This window comes from Galeopterus variegatus, unplaced genomic scaffold (assembly GCF_000696425.1).
Source record: "Galeopterus variegatus unplaced genomic scaffold, G_variegatus-3.0.2 Scaffold6399, whole genome shotgun sequence".
Classification (NCBI taxonomy): Eukaryota; Metazoa; Chordata; class Mammalia; order Dermoptera; family Cynocephalidae; genus Galeopterus; species Galeopterus variegatus.
The window spans coordinates 132220-143652 of record NW_007732510.1 but is presented as its reverse complement, the minus strand read 5'-3'; the positions used below and the strand labels follow the sequence as shown (position 1 = coordinate 143652).

The following is an 11433-nucleotide window of genomic DNA, read 5'->3' as shown; positions in this document are numbered from 1 at the left end:
GTCTGTATGTGGGCTCCAAACCCTCGGCGGGAGCGCCACCGCGCTCCCAAGCGGCGCACTGTAGCAGGGCGCCACCGGGTCAGCCCCCCACTCTAAACAACTTTAACAGGTTTATTTATTGCATAGTAAAATCAATAGTATAGCAACTAGTGTAGCATGGATAATGTAGTAAAGTTGATAGTATTTTGATGATAAAGTACACAACTTTGTTATACTATAAATACTACGGTATAGTGGACAGATATACTATAGTAAATTTGTATCGCAAAGTTGATAGTGTTGAATAGATAGTAATGTCAAAACAAATATACTTTCTCCTTCATCCAAACTTTACATTCCATTGCAATGCCATCTAAAGTGCATAATTTAAAACGACCTTTAAAAATTCTTAGCCAGAGAAAGGTTTTCACAATTGTTTTGGATTACCTAGGGTGCTAGAGAAGGTATGAAGAGGAAGGCTATGACATTGATAGAAGTATAAATAGCATTATGCATGTGGAAAGAGGAGTCAGGAGAAATAACAGGATCAATATACCTGGCACTGTTCTGTCACCTAAAAACTGGAGAATCTATGTCAAAGTACAATAAACCAATAATTTCTGGGCATTGTTATTAGCCTTCTGTAACTGAGAGCTATAAGGGATAGCTCACTGGTTTTAAATTTCAGTGTGTACGTAAGTAAAGTCTCTGAACAGTAAGGAGCTCTGTATATCATTTTCTGCCGTAAAGGCAGGTGCTAGTCATCACTGTTGTGATATTCTTCAGCCCAGTCTACACTAAAGACCCAAGTTCTGACTTTCCATCCTGATTGTATATTGTACTCTTCCTCTTTTCTGTGCAATTTATTCTGAAGCATTTTGAACAGACAATGCCTGGAAATTTAAACCCGCTAGACCAATGGAACATTCTAGTCATTTGTCTGCATTCTCTAGTTAAGCTAACACAGAAGAAAATATTACTGTTTTCTTTTTCTTAAAGTCCATGTTGCCTAATGAATCAAAACAGCAGACTTTATGAGACAGCCATAGTTAATGACAATAAAATACACGAGTCTCACTATATACAGAATTATTAACCTAAAGACTTGGTTAAAAAAACATAGCTTCTATAAGGAAAACAGACTTAAGTCTCTACTGAACTGAAAAAGCAGAAAGGTTTCAAAGACACTCGATGTAGGTATGCCCTCTGGATCTGCTCTGGTGAATGCAATTATTTTGAATTTACATTTACAAACTTAATCATTTGTGCATAAGATGCCTATTAGTCCATCTCTGTATTAGTCTGCCTCTTCTGAAACAGAAGAATCCTAGTCAAATAAGAATGAGAATTTAAACCTAATGAGCCTACTGCTTAGATGGCTGGGGGATGGGGAAGTGAGAGGGTGGGGATAAGGTACTCACTGGTCAGCCTTCAGTGCCCTTCCAATGTTCTCAAACACAGGACAAAATGACTATGTTTTGGCATGCAGGAGCCAGCTTGCTCAGGAAATTGTGGCATATATAAAACAAAGCACATAAACAAATTCTCAATCCAGGAAGCTGAGTTTAACAATTGCCTCATTAACAAGATCCAGGGAAGGACAGGAAAAGAGGGGAAGCCAATAGCTGATTATTATACAGTTCTAGACAGATGAAGTCCTTCAGCTTCTCCCCAAACAGTCCCTGTAGTGTGGATTTGACAAAGTGGCACATTTAAGAGGGAACTCTCTTGCATCAATGGGAGCCAGGCGCAGCCGTATCTGAGGGCCAAATTCAGTCCCTGGAGCTTGACTTTATCAGTAGACACAAGACAGAGGACAAGGCAGCTACATCCACAGAGAATTAATTAAAAGCAAAAGAGACATCCAGTGAATATAATCAATAGCCTGCACTGATCTACATATCAGCCAGCCATTGCTTTCTCCCTTTCAGTTTCTTTTCAATTATTTACATTAAGGTGCTCTTATAAAATACAACTTCAACAGAAATTTATTTGCTACTTGGCCTCACTGAAATTACTTATTTCTCATACTGCATCATACAAAATATACCTCAAAGACCAAGCATCTTGATCTGAGTTTCTGAATGGTTCAAATCTTTTTGGGTAAAGTTTTATTATGGATAATTTATTAGTTTGGCTTTCTCCCTGCACATTTCTCCAGTTTCATGTGGGATGTATGTTCAAATAAGCTTGACTTCAGAATTGCCAAAGTCCACTCCCAAATTTGTCTTTACTGGCTAATTTTGTTCTGTTTCCTTTTAAAACTGTACCTTTTGTAATATATCATAAAACTCTTCACTAATTATTATAGTATTGCTTGCAAACATAAAATATTGGTTCAACACAACCCCTTCCAGTACTGCTATTTCTTATATCTCCCTCAACCCTTCCCCCACCCAACACACATAAAAAAACACAGTGCAGTTCTCTTTTTGAAACCAATGAAAACAATCATATAATTTTTATATTGCTTTCATTTGTGCTGTGCAATAGTGCAGGTCTCATTACCTTCATATTTCAATGGCTTACCAGAGACATCATTTTTCAAGACCAGCTTCTTGGTTAAGTCCTTTAGCAAAGATTCTGATTTCTTCTGGAATCTGTGCTTTGTATGAATCTCTCCTAAGCAGCACTGAGACCACAGTGATTTGTCAGTCATCCCTTTTGATGGGCTCTAGTCCCATCAATTCAACAGCAGCCTTTATTGCTTAAGGAAAACAGGAAATTCTGCCTCCTGGACATAAACATGTGAATTTTCTATGTCCAGGACCAAAAGGATGAAAAGGGCAGATTTAACCGATATTTCCATAAGAATGAAAGTCTCACTTTTAATCCACATGTGTAATGCTTTGCCCATGAATCACATTTCAGGGGTCTATCTGTAAACATTTTGATTGGATCTAATTTTACAGATCTTACTTACACCAGACTCCCTTGGTAATAGGTGGGAGTGTGACTTGAGTAAGCACTATAAAACCAGAGCCCATTTCCCCTCTGATCACGATTGTGTTTATGAACAAATGTGATTTCAGATTTAGCACCAATACAATCTCAGGGTAACCTAAAATAGAATGAGGCCATAATAAATGAAACATTGAAATGGGGAAAAAAAAAAGGTATGCCAGGAAGAGGTTGCTTTCTTCTTATTCAGAAACTAGCAGCCAGGCAGGATTTTTAAAAATAATGATAAAATGTAGAATTATTACTGACACAATGATAGCATAGATTTTGGTGGCCAAAAAAAGTTGATGAGATAGAGAAGCATATGCTACCCATGTTTTAGGCCCATTGGAAGCAGCTAGTGTTCAACCAGTTTGGTTTTTATATGGCCTTCAAAGATATATGTCCACTATGATTATCCTAAAATTAAAAAGAAAAAAAAATTACCTGATTGTTGAACAACAACAACAAAAAATGAAATGGAGAAAAATAAAATATACGAGCAAACAAACATACCATGTTCACACACAAAACAAAATAATTCTCTCAGGGACATCAGGGAAGGTGGAATACTATAACAACACATGTTATATTGTTATACTATTCCACCCACCTTAATGAGGAACCCTTGGGCGTTGCTACTCCATAGCCTTTGGAATCCAGATTTCCTCCCACTTTCATCGTGTCACATGGCTTTCGCTGCTCAATGTATTCATTCATAGTGGACTCCAGGAGAAAGGCAAATTTGCCCTTGGATTTGCGGACACGAGCTACTCCCTCAGCTGTAGTCCTAGTGAACACTGATGGCTCTGCCGATCGCATGTAGGTCCACATCTTTTCATACACTGCTATTTTTGATCTCTGGAGGAAATTAAAATAAAATTAAATACAGGAAAGAAGGGAACAACATGTTAATATTGACTGAACTAAGGTAAGGATCAAGATTTTTAGTATCTTTCCATTGCCCTCTATCTCCAATTTGCCACAGAGTAACATCACAGTAACATTATTCTTTTCAAATTGGAAAACTGCCTTTTAAAGCTAAGGAAATCATTGAAATGACACTGAAAAGTGGTATTTGAGGAAGCTGCATCTCTTGACATAATAATTACTATACTCAACTACTTAAATAGCAACTTATTATTTTTTAAATGTAGAATGCCATGAAGATAAAATCGTGTTTTATGTCACATTCACGGTAAACTTGAAAAGGACCCGATAAGACCTGATGTCAACATTATAAAATTTCTTTTAATACTGTTTGACTTATAACAAATAAGGTGAGTTGTTATTTTATTTTCATCTTCTTTTTCATATTTCAAAGTTTTAATGAAAATCGTTCTAGTAAGATGTATACAAAAGTACAGTCTATATCAAATCAGTAGTTGAATACAAAAGAGAAGGAAAAATCCTCTATAGTTTACAAACCAAATATCTGTAACTCAAGAATTAAACTCTAGGATGATCAAAACATTTTTTAGACTTTTTAGTACGTATACTGCACTTTAGAGAACTGATTCCTGTTTTCCCACTTTATATTTTGGAGAGTTCTAATATCCTGACTCCAGCCAAGAAACTTACTTATTTTTGTAAATTATTTCTGTCTACCTGGCTTCTATCTACATTACTCCCACTACTTAATTTACTCAGGTCCTTTTGCTGGCATCTGCATTCGCATTAGATTTTTTCATTTACACACACATTTTTAATGTGAAAATATATCCAAACAAACTCAAATGTCCCTAAAATGGATCTTTAATAAGATTTAAAGAAGCCTAAGTCCTTTTTGGGGTTTGATAATACAATGATGTACACAGACTTTTATCTGGTGCACTTTCATTTGTTCAATAATAACAAGGTGCTGAAATTTTGTATCTGGATCCAAGTAAAAAGTAATGGAGATTTCATTAAGATTTAAAGCTATGTGTGAGGCCCAATCCTGAGGAGTGTGTCTATTTATTTACATTGAGCCTTCTTTGTTTACCAAAATACTGAATCCAACAAGAAGCAGTTCTTCAATAATCAACAAATATCCTGAGTAGCAAATTTAAGAATATCTGTTTTTGGACAAAAGCAAACTTTTCAAGGGGACAAAGAAAGAAACTGAGAAGAATGGGATTCAAAATTTTGGTTTCACAGGATAGAAAATTAGTAATCAATAAACCTAAATGATAAACCACACAATAACTGATTTGCATACTTGAACACCAAAGAAAAATATATTTTATGGTAATGTATATTCAAATGTTGATAAATATCAAGGTGGAAAGTAGACATCCTATAGTGTCTTATGAAATTTTTTTATGTTATTAACACTTGAAAAAATAACTCATGATATAGAAATTGTGGTGTGTGTGTGTGTGTTGGTGAATAAGCGTGTGTTTAGATAATGACAGGTTACTTCTGGCTGCAGAAATCCTCGTATTAGGAAATTCTTTGCCAACACTTCAATTCAACTGCAAATATTCTATGTGCTTCTAGGACAGAGGAGTACGTGGATTCAAAACCTTCAGTTAGGGGATCTACCAGCAATGGTGTGTTGCCAGGTCTCATTCATTCCATCTCTAAACATAGAGCTCTGTTCCAGAGAACAGACTCTTTCATTTTACAATGAGTTCTGAAAAATATAAACTCTCTGGATCACTTGATACAGATTGTTCCTAAATATCTATTCTGATAATTTCAAATTCAAAGAAGTATTGGCAAACAACATCCTTTAGTCACATAATCACTTTTTTATATATTTGTAACTTGACTTGACAGTTTCACTCAAAAAGGTATAGAGCTCCACATATTTTATATACTTTACTATGTACACTATGTTGCAAACAAAAGAAATAAAGTCAATGTAAATATTTTTTTAAATTCAAATATTTTTTGAAATTTTTTAGGAATATGAAAAATATCCTAAGTACTTGGTCTAATCTTCCAGTTATAATTAAGTAGCTTACTAAAAGAATAGGACAGTTAAACAAAACTAACATAGAAAAGTGGAAAAAGTATTTTTAGGGCTTGATAGTTACAAAGATCATTTAACTATAGAATGCAACATAATATTAAAACAAATCATTCCTTTTTATAGGAATAAAGTATTTTTAGGCCATTGACATTTTTTAACAGTCCATTCCTATAATTTTAATGTGGGGAAAATTACTATTGCATTTGTTTAAATATATTGAATTACATATACCTTAAATGCAAAAGAAGTCGAATTAATCCCTTTAAAATATGGAAGAAAGAGGAATCCACAGAGTAGTCATGATAAACTTAGGAGACTTTAGGTACAATAGAAATTGTAAAATACAGACTTTTAGTGGAAAATAGAGGAAAGATGAAAGCAACTGTTTTTTGGGAAAAAAAATTAGCCGGGTTTGTCATCATGTTAATGTTTAGAAATTCTGATTCTGAAAGGGATATGGCTTAGGCAAGATCACATACACATGGCAAAGAGGTGAGGGAGAAGTGAAGAGGTGAAGGACTGGAAATAATATCCCTGTGCCTCATGTGACTGAAAGAGAGTGTTTGCTAAAGAGTAAGGGCAAGCAAATATTTATAAATTTGATGAGATAGGCTAAAATGAGGAAATTTCTGCAGACCCAGCAAGCTTTTAAGTACAGTAATAAAGGAACTTTTAAATCCCTAAAACCTTCAACTGTAGTATCTACTTAAAAATCAGGTGAGGGAAGTGAATATGCTCAAGGGAATTAGCAAAGATAACATCAAAGTCATCACTTTTTGCAACTAAAAAATTAATCTCAGATCTACTTGATTCATCTTTATTGTCAAACTTAATGCATGGGAAGCTATCTGATTTAAAGCCCTATTGTATCATTTAAAACAATTCTTGGAGTTTTTAAAATGTGCTGTCCTTTTAATTTCTAAAATATTAAGTATGCTAACATTTCTGCCTTTAATAGAAAATAGCTAAAAATGTCATGCATTATAGTTAATGTTTACATTGTTAATTATGTGAATTATTTCCCTGTTCTAGTAGCTTATGTGGCAAAACTAATGTTCTAGTTCTCATCAGTGTATTATTTGATAATATTATAAACGTCAAGATAGTAATCCCTCTCATTCATGGTTCATGATTTCACTGATGACTGAAACAGGCACAGGATAAAATCTGCATTGAATTGAAAATTCGTGTGCTTGAATCAGATGTATAATAATGAAAAAGTATGTAAACAGCAAGGCTGTCATTAAGAGACAAGAACAGACTTTCTTTAAATGCCTATATATTATGCTTAACAAGGTGCACAGAACATGAAGCATATCAAGTTTCATAATGGGGCAAAACCAAGGCAATAGTTGAATTCAGACGTAATTTTCCCCCATGGCCTAATTCTTTTTCCAGTTTATTATAACCGTGACATTTTTTTGAAGCACTGAGTATAGGTCACTGCCTGAGGCAGCTTAGTGGAGCTGAGAGATGTCCCATTACTGTGTTTATTGGAAAAAGCATTTTGGACAGTTACAAAAATAGCCTTCATCCCCCATGGCCTAATTCTTTTTCCAGTTGATTATAACCGTGACATTTTTTTGAAGCACTGAGTATAGGTCACTGCCTGAGGCAGCTTAGTGGAGCTGATAGATGTCCCATTACTGTGTTTATTGGAAAAAGCATTTTGGACAGTTACAAAAATAGCCTTCACATTCCCTTTTCTCAACCCATCAGACTAATGGTTTATTTAAACCAGGTCATCATAGGGGAGAGAAAGGAGGCAAATAGGGTAGGAGATGAATGAAATTTTTATCAGAGAACCCAAATATATGCATTCTTGAAAGTGTGCTGCCAGGGGAAATTATTTTCTTGTCCCATAATAGGGTTCAGAACATTCTGCAACAATAAATACCTATACTTAAAAAATCTTTCCAGTTTTAAAACTGAAGTTGGGTGAGAGAGAAAGGAAACAAGGCATAGCTTGCACAGCTTGTGTGGAAGATGGTAAATCGAGGAAGCAGCTTTTTTCATTTCTTTATTTGTTATCAATATTCTCTTATCTACCTCACCAGTTTTTTGATTTTGAGCAGTTTTTTTTAATGTTATAAAGATTAGAAATAAACAATTTTTAGTGTGCTTGAGGCTAAAGAGTTTTACAGTGAATTATTTTTGAAATTTTTTCAGGGAATCAACATTTTCCCTTTATCACTCAAGGCAGAATGATGAGCCTGCAAGTATTTTCTTTATTTAAATGACAATCAGTTCTCATTTTTCAGTAAAATACTAGTGATAGCACAAACTTGTACTCTATTTGATGCATACATATAATGGCTTCTAGACAAAAATCACCAAAATTTACCTACTTAATTTTGGGTGGAAGCAGTTACAAACTGAGAGACTTCCAGCAAGTTACTGAAATTATGCTGAAATGCATGACAGCAATATGTTTCTATTGTTAAGCTTTAGAAATGAGGATGTGCTCAATAAGTTAAAAAAAGTTTGGTTTATTAAGTTTATGCACAGAATATTGTTAATAAAATCTACTGTCATGACTATTACTTAACACTTGTATAAAAATCTACAAATATTTTTAATTAACTTATACATTTTGTTATATCTACTAACAAATTGTTGACAAGTATGTTGCTCATTGTCTGGTTTCTTTTTTAAATAATGCCCAAGGACAGGTTTGACTGAGTGTTGGAGTGATTTGCTCTTGATTTAGTATTATGTAAACATCTGCAATATGTTAGGATATTATAATAAAATCTTTCTTAAAGAGGATGAATATGATACTAAAATTAGAGTACATGAAAGTTACAGATGGCTTAAGGAGTAGCACATTTTGTTGCTTTTAATTTTCAAGTTGAGTGAGAAAATTATAAATATGTATATTTAAAATGAAAATGCAATGTTTCAGGTATTATGTATAAGCATGAATAAAGAACTATCATTACTTTTATTTTGAAGCTTAGGAAATTATTAAATATTATGGTATCTAAATGATTGATGTTAATTATAAAATGTATTTATTATTACCTAGTTCAATATTTGTCAAAATGTCACTCTAGCTCTTTTTTATTTTTTGTTTCTGAAGTCACAAAATGAACCCTTATCTGTGATCAGATATTATCAAGTATATCTCTCTGGGTTCAAGACAAAATGTCACTCTAGCTCTTTTTTATTTTTTGTTTCTGACGTCACAAAATGAACCCTTATCTGTGATCAGATATTATCAAGTATATCTCTCTGGGTTCAAGAGGAACCAGAGTACAATGAGGTTCACTGATCAAAAAATTCATCCCCATAATGGAACAAACAACTAAAAATACAAAGAAACAAAAAAACACAAGTCTGATACCCTGATGGAAAGTCAAAAGGGATCATATCCTCACGTGTAACACAACAACGACGCAAACTAAATACCATATGATGTCTTACAGAGACACTCAGAATTAATAGTTAGTGCTACTGTTACCTTGTGAGAAAGCAATATGTTGTTTTGAAATCCATTGTTACAGAATAGATTATAGAATAATATAACTCATATATATAATATAATTTGTAATTAAGGTTTTGGGTTTCAAATTCAGCAAACTAAATGTACTCTTTAAAAGTAAATCTTGCTTTCATTTTTATGCTCTTAGACCAAAAGCACACATAAATCCAATCTTGCCAGATCCAGTATTATCAAAGCATTGTCAACTGGAATGTTTTGGATAAATTATGTTATAAAGTTGTTTTAATTACCTTTTCACTGTTACTATTCCTTATGGAGGGTTCCTCTTGCAATGTGATATACCAATTAGCTTTTGCAAATTAAAGGGATTATAAAATCCAACTAGAAGTATTAACATTAAATATAGTTGCCATCATTATGTTTGCAAAACCTATGACGGCTAAAGCCCATAACATAATTGTTGGAAAAATTGCATAAACTTTAAAATTATGAACATTTCATTGTTAGTTTAGTTTTTTCCTTAACTTACTCTGAAGAATTCTTTTGTTGACCCTGAATCCAGAGTTCCATAGGCAATTTCTGTTTGTTTGGCCAGGTCTTCTGCACTTTCTATAGGGGAAACCATTCGCTCAACCGTCAGGAAAGCAGCGAGGTTAGCAGTATAAGATGATATAATGATGAGTGTAAAGAACCACCAAACACCTCCAACAATTCGACCTGAAAGGGATCTAAACATGGATAAGATAATGCACATTTTCCTTTCTCTAACCAACATAGAGAAAGAAAAGAAATACCATTGATTCACCATACATGTTTAAAAATAACAATTGCAAGTGGTTGTTTTATTTTCTGAGTCTACTCAAGAATGATTCTGCTTAATCTAATGTCTTTAATACTATATTTAATACATAAATGCCACTGAAAATATGAGAAACTTTTTTATTGTTTAATTGGCAGAAATGAGGAACTTCCCTCAGATAGAAAAGAGGAACACTTACTTAAATTCATTAATATCCTCTCTCCCTCGTATTTAAGCATCTCTAAAATTAGGATGTAGCCTACATTTGGTTGATGAGATAAAATACAGTATCATGGTTTAATTAGCAACATTGTTTCTCTCTTAGTGTATATAAAATAGCAATCCATCTGAATAATGGTGGAGGTCTTAGATTTGATGTAAGTTTGTAGAAATGCTTCTGAGACTAAAAGAGAGAATTTAGTTTTATCTTCAGTAAGAGCCCTGCGAGGATGGATGGGACATAGGTTGAGGTGAAGCTGGACCAGCTGAGGATTGGTCTCAAAGAAACCATAGTTGGGGATTTTTTTTTTTCTTTTGGTGTGATATTCCATTTCTGAGCTGGGTGGAGGATGTTAATTATAAAATGTATTCATTATTACCTAGTTCAATATTTGTGAAAATGTCACTCTAGCTCTTTTCTAGCTAAAAGCATCTGTACATACTAGTATAAACATTTTCTCTCCTCACCCATTCTCTATCGTGCATGTGTGGGTAAATATGAGTGCAGAGGAAAAGTGGGAATGGGAGGAGTAAAAAAATCCAGCAAAAAGTCATAATTGATCTCACTCACTGGGACAATCAGACTATTAAAAATTCCCATGGCAAATTGTTTTAAAACTTTTTTTAATATAACAAATCATTTCATATTTTCCATGGCATTTCCAACTTTAAAATGCTCCCTTATAACTTGTTATCATAAAATTGACACCTGTTGGTTTTAACTTAATATTTGCTTAATCCTGGCTTTTAAAAATCATAACTTGATCTGCCTTGATTTGTTATCATTTCATTAACTGACAGTTGTTGATTCCTGTGTTATTGGAATTTAAGCACATTTATAGTTTTCCTGAGTCTTTTCTTTTTTAAAAAAAAACATTAGATTGTACACTTTATTTAATTTTAATTTCTTTTTTTTTTTGGCTACTGGTTGGTATGGGGATCTGAGCCCTTTACCTTTGTGTTATAACACCACACTCTAACCAGCTGAGCTACTGGCCAGCCAGTTTTCCTCAGTCTTAAGGATCATAAACTGCACTGTGGCCAAAATGTCTCTTTTTGAGAAAGCAAACATTTCTTTTTTTTTTTTTTTTT

The 11433-nt window shown here is 33.6% G+C and overlaps 1 protein-coding gene across 1 annotated transcript in view; it reads right to left on the bottom strand.

Moving 5' to 3' along the window:
• The window catches only part of LOC103606234 (glutamate receptor 4), a 116792-nt gene that overhangs the window by 41064 nt on the left and 64295 nt on the right, over positions 1-11433 (bottom strand). Inside the window, exons 9-10 of the mRNA XM_008590828.1 lie at positions 9853-10051; positions 3533-3780 (exon numbers count right to left, since the gene is read on the bottom strand). Of these exons, the coding sequence (XP_008589050.1) occupies positions 3533-3780; positions 9853-10051 (447 nt within the window). The remainder of the gene's footprint in view (positions 1-3532; positions 3781-9852; positions 10052-11433) is intronic.